Source organism: Ambystoma mexicanum, chromosome 13 (assembly GCF_040938575.1).
Source record: "Ambystoma mexicanum isolate Mex_15411 chromosome 13, UKY_AmexF1_1, whole genome shotgun sequence".
NCBI classification, from domain to species: Eukaryota; Metazoa; Chordata; class Amphibia; order Caudata; family Ambystomatidae; genus Ambystoma; species Ambystoma mexicanum.
Window position 1 is genome coordinate 12,744,605 of NC_090938.1, and position 15,349 is coordinate 12,759,953.

At 49.6% G+C, this 15,349-nt stretch overlaps 1 protein-coding gene across 2 annotated transcripts in view; it reads right to left on the reverse strand.

Annotated features, from left to right (window-relative positions):
* Positions 1–14,049, reverse strand: part of LOC138520742 (triggering receptor expressed on myeloid cells 2-like) — a 32,710-nt gene extending 18,661 nt beyond the window's left edge. The window contains exons 1-3 of one of the 2 annotated variants that reach the window (XM_069633025.1): positions 13,736–14,049; positions 8,395–8,739; positions 1,837–1,891 (exon numbers count right to left, since the gene is read on the reverse strand). In XM_069633025.1, coding sequence (XP_069489126.1) covers positions 1,837–1,891; positions 8,395–8,739; positions 13,736–13,781 — 446 coding nt within the window. In that variant the 5' untranslated portion in view covers positions 13,782–14,049. The remainder of the gene's footprint in view (positions 1–1,836; positions 1,892–8,394; positions 8,740–13,735) is intronic. The other variant, XM_069633024.1, reaches the window with a different exon arrangement.
* Positions 14,050–15,349: the final 1,300 nt, after the last annotated feature.

A 15,349-nucleotide genomic window follows, 5' to 3' on the forward strand; every position in this document is an offset into this window, starting at 1 on the left:
CATACCCGCACTGTACCACCCATGCACATCGTACTGTACCATGCATGCACACCTGCACTGTACCTCCCATACACACCCACACTATACCACCTATGGACACCTGCACTGTACTACCCATTCACTCCTGCACTATACCTCCCATGTACCTCCCATGCACACCCGCACTGTACCTCCCATGCACACCCACACTATACACCCATGCACACCCGCACTGCACCTCCCATGCATACCTGCTTTGTACCACCCATGCACACCTGTACTGTACCACCCATGCACACCACACTGTACCTCCCATGCACACCTGCACTGTACCACCCATGCACACCCACACTATACCTCCCATGCACCTCCCATGCACACCGCACAATACCACTCATGCACACCCGCACTGTACCTCGCATGCACACCCACACTATACCACCCATGCACACCCACACTGTACCTCCCATGTATACCTTCACTCTACCACCCATTCACACCTGCACTGTAGCTCCCATGCACACCCACACTGTGCCACCCATGCACACCCACACGGTATCACCCATGCACACCCACACTGTACCACCCGTGCACACCTGCACTGTACCACCCATGCACACCCGCACTATACCTCCCATGGACCTCCCATGCACACTGCACTATACCACCCATGCACACCCGCAATGTACCTCCAATGTATAACCGCACTGTGCCACCCATGCACCCCGCACTGTACCTCACATGCATACCCACTATAACACCCATGCACACATGTACTGTACAACCCATGCACACCTGCATTGTACCAGCCATGCACACCCACACGGTGCCTCCCATGCACACCAGCAATATACCTCCCAAGCACACCACACTGTACCACCCATGCACAACTGCACTGTACCTCCCCTGCACAATCTGGACTGTACCTCTAATGCACACCTGCACTGTACCTCCTGTGCACACTTGCATTGTACCTCCCATGCATATCCGCACTGTACCACCATGCACACCTGTACTGTACCACCCATGCACACCCACACTGTGCCTCCCATGCACAAAGCAGTGTACCACCCATGCACATCCACCCTGTACCACCCATGCATACCAGCAATGTACCTCCCATGCACACCACACTGTACCACCCATGCACACCTGTACTGTACCTCCCATGCACACCTCCACTGCACCACCCATGCACACCTACACTATACCTGCCATGCACCTCTCATGCACACCCACACTGTACAGCCCATGCACACTGCACTGTACCTCCCATGCATACACACACTGTGCCACCCATGCACACCAGCACTGTACCAACGATGCACACCTGCAATGTACCTCTCATGCACACCTGCACTGTACCTCTCATGGACACCCACACTGTACCACCCATGCACACCTGCAATGTACCACCCGTGCACACCCACACTATACCTCCCATGCACCTCCCATGCACACCGCACTATACCACCCATGCACACCCACACTGTACCTCCCATGTAGACCCACACTGTACCTCCCATGCACTCCTGCATTGTACCACCCATGCACACCCACACTGTACTGCCCATGCACACCACACTATACCATACATGCACACCCACACTGTACCTCCCATGCACACCCACACTGTACCTCCCATGCACACCTGCACTGTACCACCCATGCACACTCACACCGTACCACCCATGCACACCTGCATTGTACCACCCATGCACACCACACTGTACCTCCCATGCACACTGCAGCATACCAGCCATGCACATCTGCACTGTACCTCCCATGCACACTAGCACTATACCACCCATGCACACCCACACTGACCCACCCTTTAATCTCCCCCACCCCCCATACCTGTGGTTCCTGTTGTCGATCCTAGATTCCTGCATCACTGGCATCTCGGAGGGCGCTGAGGATAAAATCAGAGACATTTTCTATCAAACCCTTTCCATCTTGTGAAATATAATTCATCTCAGGCTGCGGGGGTGGGGGGGCTCAGGGGAGCCCTCTGCTGCCCTCTGCCCGCTGCTCACAGTGCTTGAAGAGCCTTGGGATGGGCCAGAACCCTGTACAACTGGGAGAAAATGGGATCCTTCAGGGAGAGATTTTGGGTGCACCAAGGACTCACCCGCACACAGAAGAGCCCCTGGATGAAACCTGGAATCTTTTGGGTAACCCAGCCTCCCCTCCTCATGCAGCCTGGGGGCAAACGTGGACTGGCCATTGGGTAATACATCAACGCCCGCACAAACGTTTCAACAGACCAAGTGGGCTAGAATTTGTAGGCCAATATGGACCGCAATAATTACCTGTTTCCTTTGACGTCTTCTGCTATTGCTGTTGCTCTGGCTAGTGTTACGTATGCAGTAAACTACCATGTCCAAGTTCCAAACTAAAGATTGACTCACTAAAATAACTATTACCCGTGTGTGTTCTCTGGAGAAGCTTCGCATAAACTCGTTGGGACTTTTTCAATAATATTTGCATTTAAGTGAATGATGGATTGGCATTTAGTCACACCTGGGAATAATGTAATCTGGCTGCATGGTTGTGCTTGTTCTAACTGGACACAATGGAATATCACTGCCCTCATGAGCATATCAGATTTGCACTTGATTTATCAGGCCTTAATAATAATAATTTGTTTTTATATAGCGCTACAATCTCGCAGGTATCTGAGTGCTGCAATAACAGTTGTTATTGTTATCCCACTTCATGGTACTCAATTTATCAACCTCAGAAAGATGAAAGGCTGAGTTGGCCCTGCCGGGATTGGGACCTGCGTTATCAGGCTACGCACGGATGTCAGAACAAGCACTCAACTCTCTGTGCTATCTGACCAGCCTTCTCAGGATCCTATCAAAGGGGCCCTCTGGGGTCTATGCAGCTGCTCAAAAACAGAACTGCGTATTGCTCAGCAGTAAGCCCAAATGCACGCCTAAAGGAACATAAGTTCAGATATTCGATTAATGACTTTTAAGTGGATTTTATACCCTACCGGGTTTAGATAAATGCAAGTAACTTAAAACGGTCTTTTACTAAATTAGTAAAGGTTGTACAATACTGTTTTCAATGGTACCTTCACTGTCAAGCATGTAATTCAATAGACCAAAGGTATAGACCAGTATTTGCAACTGTGTTTATAGATATGGTTCATGTTAATTAACCAATCAACGGTTTTCCAAATATAAATTTCTGACGTAGTCGTCTAATCAAACAACATAAGAGCATAACATAAGTATCACAACGATTATACAATTGTTACAGTGTTTGTAGCTATAATCTGAGACGTTTGTCTCGTGGGGTGATCTGCTCCCTCTCAGGAGGCTCTGTACGAGTTTTATAAACAATCAACTCAACCAGATGTTGGTAACACGGGACAAATTGCTGAGACACTCAAGCAAAATAAGTAACCATCATATGGGAGCCCAAATGAGGGGATAGGCCAGGTCAAGGATAATAAAATCAATTAATCTTTATTGTTTACATATCAAATCACATAACATATGGTACTGAATCCATCATAAAACAGCATAAAAACAGACAATCAATATAGAATATATACAGATAAAGTGCATGACAACCACCTAAGCTCCCTGCAATGCAGGATGAATACAAAGTGCAAAGTGCAATAGCCCCCCAGGGAGAAAGGAAAGGAGAAACCAATCTACCGGGAGGATCAGAGCAAATTGAAAAGGGGCAGTCCTAATACTGACTCAAATCTCGAAATGCATGCACCGTCCAAAAATTAATTCTGAATCTAGCTGCAACTATTCCAACAATTAAGAATAGAAAATAAGAAAAATTTGAGAAATGCAAAAATTACAAAATTACGACACCTCTCCAGTATCATATTCAAAAGTGACAGAAATTATTTATACAACTTAATGGACAAGCTTGCAGTGCAAGATATGTAAGAGGTGCCACCTGCAACGCTTGCCACCATTTTGACCTAAACAGACTGTTAAACATTGCACTTTGCACTTTGTATTCATCCTGCATAGCAGGGAGCTTAGGTGGTTGTCATGCACTTTATCTGTATATATTCTATATTGATTGTCTGTTTTTATGCTGTTTTATGATGGATTCAGTACCATATGTTATGTGATTTGATATGTAAACAATAAAGATTAATTGATTTTATTATCCTTGACCTGGCCTATCCCCTCATTTGGGCTCCCATATGATGGTTACTTATTTTGCTTGAGTGTCTCAGCAATTTGTCGCGCGTTACCCACATCCTCTTGTTTATATGCAGCTGCTCCAAGCATAGGCCCTCTGGTGGATTAGATCCTCACTTTCTTGGCTTTTGCATGCACTGCACCATGCTACACTGTCTATAAGTGCTCAGAAACACAATCTTAGCGCTATGCAAAACAGCAAGACAGACAATCTAGTGTATGAGGTTTCTAGCTATGACCCTATCCTAAGATCCACCTGTAAGAATCTCAGGGCATGTGATCCCTGACCCTCCTAACCTTAGGATGATCCACAGGGCTTTAAGTCAAGCAGGGCTAGCCAGGACTGAGTCCTGGCAGTCTGCAAGTATTTCCATTGAGCTGGGACTCTGCCAGGGTTCTCCAGATTTCACCCCTGTAGTAATGTACGTAAAAAGATGAGTGGCAATACTGCTGTTTGACAGTAGATGTCACTATCAGCCATGATTAGAGTCCCAGGATCAGTTCAATACATTTGGACTCAGGCTGTTTTCACACACTGAAGGGAAATTATTAGAATTACATCATTTGATGTTTGCAACACATTGTTATGAAGTGTTATTACAATTATTTTCATTAGCACCTAAGAATCACGATTGTTTTTATTGCACGGTGCATGTTTAAGAATCATGGATGTATGTATTGCACGGTGCATGTTTAAGAATCACGACTGTCTTTATTGCACGGTGCATGTTTAAGAATCATGGATGAATGTATTGCACGTTGCATGTTTAAGAATCATGGATGTATTTATTGCACGGTGAATGTTTAAGAATCATGGATGTCTTTATTGCACGGTGCATGTTTAAGAATCATGGATGTATGTATTGCACGGTGCATGTTTAAGAATCATGGATGCCTTTATTGCACGGTGCATGTTTAAGAATCATGGATGTATGTATTGCACGGTGCATGTTTAAGAATCATGGATGTCTTTATTTCACGGTGCATGTTTAAGAATCATGGATGTCTTTATTGCATGGTGCATGTTTAAGAATCATGGATGTATGTATTGCACGGTGCATGTTTAAGAATCACGACTGTCTTTATTGCACGGTGCATTTTTAGGAATCATGGATGTATGTATTGCACGGTGCATGTTTAAGAATCATGGATGTCTTTATTGCACGGTGCATGTTTAAGAATCATGGATGTCTTTATTGCACGGTGCATGTTTAAGAATCATGGATGTATGTATTGCACGGTGCATGTTTAAGAATCATGGATGTCTTTATTGCACGGTGCATGTTTAAGAATCATGGATGTATGTATTGCACGGTGCATGTTTAAGAATCATGGATGTCTTTATTTCACGGTGCATGTTTAAGAATCATGGATGTCTTTATTGCACGGTGCATGTTTAAGAATCATGGATGTATGTATTGCACGATGCATGTTTAAGAATCACGACTGTCTTTATTGCACGGTGCATGTTTAAGAATCATGGATGTATGTATTGCACAGTGCATGCTTAAGAATCATGGATGTCTTTATTGCACGGTGCATGTTTAAGAATCATGGATGTCTTTATTGCACGGTGCATATTTAAGAATCATGGATGTATGTATTGCACGGTGCATGTTTAAGAATCATGAATGTCTTTATTGCACGGTGCATGTTTAAGAATCATGGATGTCTTTATTGCACGGTGCATGTTTAAGAATCATGGATGTCTTTATTGCACGGTGCATGTTTAAGAATCATGGATTTATTTATTGCACGGTGCATGTTTAAGAATCATGGATGTCTTTATTGCACGGTGCATGTTTAAGAATCATGGATGTCTTTATTGCACGTTGCAAGTTTAAGAATCATGGATGTATGTATTGCACGGTGCATGTTTAAGAATCATGGATGTCTTTACTGCACGGTGCATGTTTAAGAATCATGGATGTCTTTATTGCACGGTGCATGTTTAAGAATCATGGATGTATTTATTGCACGGTGCATGATTAAGAATCACGACTGTCTTAATTGCACGGTGCATGTTTAAGAATCATGGATGTCTTTATTGCACGGTGCATGTTTAAGAATCATGGATGTATGTATTGTACGGTGCATGTTTAAGATGTCTTTATTGCACGGTGCATGTTTAAGAATCATGGATGTCTTTATTGCACAGTGCATGTTTAAGAATCATGGATGTATGTATTGCACAGTGCATGTTTAAGAATCACGACTGTCTTTATTGCACGGTGCATGTTTAAGAATCATGGATGTATTTATTGCACAGTGCATGTTTAAGAATCATGGATGTATGTATTGCACGGTGCATGTTTAAGAATCACGACTGTCTTTATTGCACGGTGCATGTTTAAGAATCATGGATGTATTTATTGTACGGTGCATGTTTAAGAATCATGGATGTCTTAATTGCATGGTGCATGTTTAAGAATCATGGATGTCTGTATTGCACGGTGCATGTTTAAGAATCATGGATGTCTTTATTGCACGGTGCATGTTTAAGAATCATGGATGTCTTTATTGCACGGTGCATGTTTAAGAATCATGGATGTATTTATTGCACGGTGCATGTTTAGGAATCATGGATGTATTTATTGCACGGTGCATGTTTAAGAATCATGGATGTCTTTATTGCAGTGCATGTTTAAGAATCATGGATGTCTTTATTGCACGTTGCATGTTTAAGAATCATGGATGTCTTTATTGCACGGTGCATGTTTAAGAATCATGGATGTATGTATTGCACGGTGCATGTTTAAGAATCATGGATGTCTTTTTTGCACGGTGCATGTTTAAGAATCATGGATGTCTTTATTGCACGGTGCATGTTTAAGAATCATGGATGTCTTTATTGCACGGTGCATGTTTAAGAATCATGGATATATTTATTGCACGTTGCATGTTTAAGAATCATGGATGTCTTTATTGCACGGTGCATGTTTAGGAATCATGGATGTCTTTATTGCACGTTGCATGTTTAAGAATCATGGATGTCTTTATTGCACGGTGCATGTTTAGGAATCATGGATGTCTTTCTTGCACGGTGCATGTTTAAGAATCATGGATGTCTTTATTGCACGGTGCATGTTTAGGAATCATGGATGTCTTTCTTGCACGGTGCATGTTTAAGAATCATGGATGTCTTTCTTGCACGGTGCATGTTTAAGAATCATGGATGTCTTTCTTGCACGGTGCATGTTTAAGAATCATGGATGTCTTTATTGCACGGTGCATGTTTAAGAATCATGGATGTCTTTCTTGCACGGTGCATGTTTAAGAATCATGGATGTCTTTATTGCACGGTGCATGCAGCTATTTTGATTTGATGGTCTCTCTTATATTTGAATATATTTATTTTGCTCAATATTTTTTCAGACCATGAATTATATTTTAAGACATCTTTTAAAGTGGAATCTAGGCCCTTTTTTACTGCACTTATGAAAATGTGATTGGGCCAGATGTGTCGCGCTACTACTTAGGCCCCGCCCCTTTGAAGTTTAATTGGCTGCTGGCAATTCGAGGCTAAGCCAGAGCCTTTCTAGGCCCTGCCTCCGATTATGACATCATGATGCGTTAGAGCCCTCCCTCACCCTCCCCCGCCCCCGCCCCACCCTGACAGCTTCCTGCTCCTGGCTCGGGTACGAGGAGATTGATTGCACATTGCACATTCAGACAGGAACATGGCGGAGCTCCACGTTTACATACTGGCGGGAGCCATTCATATGTCTGCCACGAGATTACACATTACAAAGCTACGTACACTGTGCACACTGTGCCTGCACAGGGTGTCTGCATACACCCTGAGTCCCCCGACCAGGGGCTCCGGAGGGCTCAGGCTGGGGGTGCGCGCAGCACTACCAAGCGCCCCAGTGCCTTCTAGACAGGGTGGAGCCAGACCCTCCCTGCAGCAACAACACTTAGTTTCATTACATTTACTCTTAAGTGCATCGGCCTGCAAGTGCCAGCATGCAAAGTGCCGCTGGGCCTAAGAGCTGAACTCACAGAGAACATGGTGGCGACAGGAGTCTAGCATCGCATGTGCAACCCCGGGGCGATCCAAGGATCACACATGCCATGTTTGGCCTAAAATGATCACCCAGAAAGATCCGGCATACTACCTGACACTGCGCCAACCCGCTCCCACAAAATTCCCTTCCAGGGGGACCTTTCCACACTGGCCCTGTTGTTGGGTTTGAGTAGAGCCGGTTGCGGTGCACGGTAGCTCACTTACCTTCAAGTACCTCCACTGTGACCTCCCTCAGCGTGTGGAAGTGGCCCCCGGCATGTGTCTGGCACTGATACTCTCCGGCATCTTCTAGGCTTAGGTTCTTCATGGTCACCACCATGCGATGCTCCCGGACGTAGTCAGTGAGTGTGGTGTTGCCGCGGCTGCGTCGTACGTAGGGCAGGTAGAAGCTGGAGGTCCTGAGTATCTCCTGGCACCGACCCGCGCCATCCTCTCTGCACCAGACCTTCTCCTTCCACACGTCCCCCCGCTTCCTATAGGGGCAATCTATGGTCACTGCTCCCCCCAGGAGGGCCGACACTGTAGCGTTGGGGTATGCTGAGGCCACTTCTGTGGGAAGAAGAAAGTTAGGAGAGTCAGGTGATACAGCAGAAGCTTAGGGAATTCAAGACCTGAAACCTGATCATCAACCCCCCTGGCCCCAGGTACCTGAAGCCTGCGGTGCTGGAGCCCCCCAACACGCTAGAGGACGCCCTCCCCCTTGGAGACCTGAAACCTGATCATTAGCCCCACCCCCCCAGGTACCTGAAGCCTGGGGTGCTGGAGGGAGCCCCCCAACACGCTAGAGGAAGCCCTCCTCCTTGGAGACCTGAAACCTGATCACCAGCCCCCCCTCCCCCCTCCCCACAGGTACCTGAAGCCTGGGGTGCTGGAGCCCCCCAACACGCTAGAGGAAGCCCTCCCCCCAAAGCCTTTGGTCACACCTGATGATGTCACAGAAAGGAACATTGGCTGATTTGACAGGAATTTGGAAATATCAAAAAGGTTGACGTTTGCTGTGGAGATGGGGGGGGGCTCCACCTTCTTTCTATTTGTGTTTTTTCCTAGTGACCCTTTGCCAGCCCTTTCCTCCACGCCCCCCTTCTTGCTGTCTCTCCCCCCCCCCCTGAGATGTTGAGCCCCTCGGCTCTTTGCTCCTCTCAGGGGTCTTCACTCCCTGGGAACTTTCTCTTGACTCTCCTCCTCCCTGGATTTCAATGTGGAAACAAATATTTTGTATTTTTCGGCCAAATTATAGAAGTTCTCACATGAAGAACGTGTCTTAAAGGAAAACATTTAAATCTTGTGTTCATTACTTTCTTTTATGATGTTTGCTTTCAACTTTTCTACTGACTCCTGACAAAAATGGTCCCTGAGCCTCCACTAATCAGAATCACCTGATCCTCTACCAATCAGCATCACCTGATCCTCCACCAATCAGCATGACCTGAGCCTCCACTAATCAGCATCACCTGATCCTCTACCAATCAGCATGACCTGATCCTCTACCAATCAGCATTACCCGATCCTCTACCAATCAGCATTACCTGATCCTCTACCAATCAGCATGACCTGAGCCTCCACTAATCAGCATCACCTGATCCTCTACCAATCAACATGACCTGAGCCTCCACTAATCAGCATTACCCGATCCTCCACTAATTAGCATCACCGGATCCTCTACCAATCAGCATTACCTGATCCTCCACCAATCAGCACCACCTGATCCTCTACCTATCAGCATGACCCGATCCTCTACCAATCAGCATTACCCGATCCTCCACTAATTAGCATCACCGGATCCTCTAACAATCAGCATTACCTGATCCTCCACCAATCAGCATCACCTGATCCTCTACCAATCAGCATGACCTGATCCTCTACCAATCAGCATTACCCGATCCTCTACCAATCAGCATTACCTGATCCTCTACCAATCAGCATGACCTGAGCCTCCACTAATCAGCATCACCTGATCCTCTACCAATCAACATGACCTGAGCCTCCACTAATCAGCATTACCCGATCCTCCACTAATTAGCATCACCGGATCCTCTACCAATCAGCATTACCTGATCCTCCACCAATCAGCACCACCTGATCCTCTACCTATCAGCATGACCCGATCCTCTACCAATCAGCATTACCCGATCCTCCACTAATTAGCATCACCGGATCCTCTAACAATTAGCATTACCTGATCCTCCACCAATCAGCATGACCTGAGCCTCCACTAATCAGCATCACCTGATCATCTACCAATCAGCATGACCTGAGCCTCCACTAATCAGCATGACCCGATCCTCCACTAATTAGCATCACCGGATCCTCTACCAATCAGCATGACCCGATCCTCTACCAATCAGCATGACCTAATCCTCTACCAATCAGCATTACCCGATCCTCCACTAATTAGCATCACCGGATCCTCTACCAATCAGCATGACCCGATCCTCTACCAATCAGCATGACCTTATCCTCTACCAATCAGCATGAGCCGATCCTCTACCAATCAGCATGACCTGATCCTCTACCAATCAGCATGACCTGATCCTCTACCAATCAGCATCACCTGATTCTCTACCAGTCAGCATGACCTGATCCTCTACTAATCAGCAGGACCTGATCCTATACCAATCAGCATTACCCGATCCTATACCAATCAGCATTACCCGATCCTCTACCAATCAGCATGACCCGATCCTCTACCAATCAGCATGACCTGATCCTCTACCAATCAGCATGACCTGATCCTATACCAATCAGCATTACCCGATCCTCTACCAATCAGCATGACCCAATCCTCTACCAATCAGCATGACCCGATGATCCTCTACCAATCAACATGACCCGATCCTCTACCAATCAGCATGACCGATCCTCTACCAATCAGCATGACCCGATCCTATACCAATCAGCATTACCCGATCCTCTACCAATCAGCATGACCCAATCCTCTACCAATCAGCATGACCCGATGATCCTCTACCAATCAGCATGACCCGATCCTCTACCAATCAGCATGACCGATCCTCTACCAATCAGCAAGACCCGATCCTCTACCAATCAGCATGACCCGATCCTCTACCAATCAGCATCACCTGATTCTCTACCAGTCAGCATGACCTGATCCTCTACCAATCAGCATGACCTGATCCTATACCAATCAGCATGACCCGATCCTCTACCAATCAGCATTACCCGATCCTCTACCAATCAGCACGACCTGATCTACCAATCAGCATGACCCGATCCTCTACCAATCAGCATTACCCGATCCTCTACCAATCAGCATGACCTGATCCCCTACCAATCAGCATCACCTGATTCTCTACCAATCAGCATCACCCGATCCTCTACCAATCTGTATCACCCGATCCTCTACCAATCAGCATGACCCGATCCTCTACCAATCAGCATGACCCGATCCTCTACCAATCAGCATTACCTGATCCTCTACCAATCAGCATGACCTGAGCCTCCACTAATCAGCATCACCTGATCCTCTACCAATCAACATGACCTGAGCCTCCACTAATCAGCATTACCCGATCCTCCACTAATTAGCATCACCGGATCCTCTACCAATCAGCATTACCTGATCCTCCACCAATCAGCACCACCTGATCCTCTACCTATCAGCATGACCCGATCCTCTACCAATCAGCATGACCCGATCCTCTACCAATCAGCACGACCCGATCCTCTACCAATCAGCACGACCGGATCCTCTAACAATCAGCATGACCCGATCCTCTACCAAACAGCATTACCCGATCCTCTACCAATCAGCAGCACCCGATCCTCTTCCAATCAGCAGCACCCGATCCTCTACAAATCAGCACGCACATCTAGCATGAGGTGACAAAGAGGGGAGCACATTCGTGTTACTGATCTTGGGTTGTGCAACCCTCTGGCTTGTTAACAGATCAGAGACCCGGAACATCCATTCCACATGAGGCAGTGCAACATAACATAACGTAATCGTTGATCTCATGTGGTGTGCCCTGTAGGCGCGCGGATGCTGCCCTGTGAGCTCGTGAGGTGTGCCCTGTGGGTGCGCGGATGCTGCCCTGTAGGCACGCGGATGCTGCCCTGTGAGCTTGTGAGGTGTGCCCTGTGGGCGCGCGGATGCTGCCCTGTGAGCTCGTGTGGTGTGCCCTGTAGGAGCACGGATGCTGCCCTGTGAGCTCGTGTGGTGTGCCCTGTGGGCGTGCGGATGCTGCCCTGTGAGCTCGTGTGGTGTGCCCTGTAGGAGCGCGGATGCTGCCCTGCGAGCTCGTGTGGTGTGCCCTGTAGGAGCACGGATGCTGCCCTGCGAGCTCGTGTGGTGTGCCCTGTAGGAGCGTGGATGCTGCCCTGCGAGCTCGTGTGGTGTGCCCTGTAGGAGCGCGGATGCTGCCCCGTGAGCTCGTGTGGTGTGCCCTGTAGGAGCGCGGATGCTGCCCCGTGAGCTCGAGTGGTGTGCCCTGTAGGAGCGTGGATGCTGCCCTGCGAGCTCGTGTGGTGTGCCCTGTAGGAGCGCGGATGCTGCCCCGTGAGCTCGTGTGGTGTGCCCTGTAGGAGCGCGGATGCTGCCCTGTGAGCTCGTGTGGTGTGCCCTGTAGGAGCGTGGATGCTGCCCTGCGAGCTCGTGTGGTGTGCCCTGTAGGAGCGCGGATGCTGCCCCGTGAGCTCGTGTGGTGTGCCCTGTAGGAGCGCGGATGCTGCCCCGTGAGCTCGTGTGGTGTGCCCTGTGGGCGCGCGGATGCTGCCCTGCGAGCTCGTGTGGTGTGCCCTGTGGGCGCGCGGATGCTGCCCTGTAGGCACACGGATGCTGCCCTGTGAGCTCCTGTGGTGTGCCCTGTAGGCGTGCGGATGCTGCCCTGTAGGCACGCGGATGCTGCCCTGTGAGCTCGTGAGGTGTGCCCTGTGGGCGCGCGGATGCTGCCCTGTAGGCACGCGGATGCTGCCCTGTGAGCTCGTGAGGTGTGCCCTGTGGGTGCGCGGATGCTGCCCTGTAGGCACGCGGATGCTGCCCTGTGAGCTCCTGTGGTGTGCCCTGTAGGCGTGCGGATGCTGCCCTGTGAGCTCGTGTGGTGTGCCCTGTGGGCGTGCAGATGCTGCCCTGTGAGCTCGTGTGGTGTGCCCTGTGGGCGCACGGATGCTGCCCTGTGGGCGCGTGGATGGTGCACTGTGGGCGTGCGGATGCTGCCCTGTGGGCGCGTGGATGGTGCCCTGTGGGTGCACGGATGCTGCCCTGTGGGCGCACGGATGCTGCCCTGTGGGCGCGCGAATGATGCCCTGTGAGCTCGCGTGTTGTGCCCTGTGGGCTCCCGGATGCTGCCCTGTGGGCGCACGGATGATGCCCTGTGAGCTCGCGTGTTGTGCCCTGTGGGCTTCCGGATGCAGCCCTGTGGGCGCGTGGATGGTGCCCTGTGGGCACGCGGAAGCTGCCCTGGAATTGGCGTGCAATGGATAAACCTCTGCTCACAGCCATCCGCCGTGGCATCACATTCCCAAAGCCCCCGCTCTCAGAGGCCCCTCGCAGACCCCAGACTCTGGAGTGTCACGTGCAGCTTCTTACCTCTCGGAGGGATGAGGAGGAGGAGGAGCAGGGGCAGGACGTCCATCGCTGTCCGGATCTCCCAGGTGCCCAGGAGGAGCTGTCAGTGTGAACCCGAGGGGCTCGAGGAAACCCGCAGACTTGCCAGTCCTGTAAGGAGGTGGCCCAGCACAGCCCAAGGCCCAGCAGTCAGTGATGGAGGAGGCTGAAGAGAGTCGAGGACATGGCCACTACGCTGGGAAGACCCCACCGTCGGGCACAGAGCTGCTTGGTGGTCGCCGGAGTCTGGCACGCTCTTCTGGCCCCTGTCAGGGAGTGGGGCGAGGAACGACTGTGAGGAACCACGTGCCGGAGGCTCTGATTTATCTCTGCTGCCCGGAGATTGAGCAACTTGGCATCAGCTGCTGCCCGAAGCACAAAATCTGTCGACTTGGCTGCGGTTCCGACATGACTATTGGGCAAACACTTTCCTATGCCCTGTGCGCCATATCCTGGGCACATATGCATTGACAACCAGAACATGGGACGGGTGGGGGGGGCTTGGCATGAATCTTAACCACGGGCAGAGCTCTGGCAAACCTGCCGCACTACCGTGTCTTGCCCATCTGTGGCACGGCACAAGGGGACCAACCGTATGCAGATCAGTCGGGCACTGCCAGCAACGGGAGCAGCCCTGCCAGGACTGCCAGGCCAGGTCCCCTCGGCAGGGAAACACAAGCAACCCCAGACATGTTCTGGGCCTGATGGACACAGTCCGCTGCATAAGATTGGGGACCACTGATTGTTGGTTAAAGCGGCCAGGTGTGCCCAGAGCAAGTGGAAGCAGAGAATGCACGAATCCACGTTCTCGGGAGGATAGCTGAGCGGCAACGCGCTCGCCTTGGAAGCAAGACGATACGGAGCATCACAGGTTCGATCCCCGGGTCCGCGCTTAGAAACCTCTGGCTATTATGCGCGTTATAAATAACCTATCATATCACGTAGGGATCCTCAGACCAACCCTCCTGGGTCCCTGCGCTCAGGCAGGAGGCAGCCATAGGAGCAGTCCCACACCCCACCCATAAACACCAATGACAACCAGGCTACGGCAGTCAGTGACAAAGCCTTTGAGCATAACCCTATTCAAGCACTAGTACTCCCAGAGAGCTATTGCATCTTCAAAGCCGACCCAAACACCCAGTGTAGGAATTGATGCTATTTCCCCTTGAAGGAATGGAGGGGCAGCAGTCTTTATTCACCCGCGCATGCGTAAATGCGTCCCATTCTTTGGCACTGCTGCGCAGACCAGCGCAGACCCTGCCACACCAGAGGACACATGGTGCTCAACGAACACGCAGGTGCAGGTGCAGGTGCAGGTGCATTATCCGCACGAGATGCAAAACAACCCAACACTTTCCTCTCACTCCTGCTAAGAGGTTACAAAGACGACAATGCTATGCTATATGAATCTGTTACCAAACTGTTTCTCTTGCCCACGAAAGATTTTCCGGCCATTGTATGTACACACCGGGAAAAGAGTTGGGCCCAGTTCGGTTCTCAGCAGTCCTAGTCCGCAGGATTCTAGAGGGGAGCGACGGGCCAGGGCAGTTTCGAAATCCAAGGTTGCTGCAGGCAGGCAATACCCTCAGGCCAACC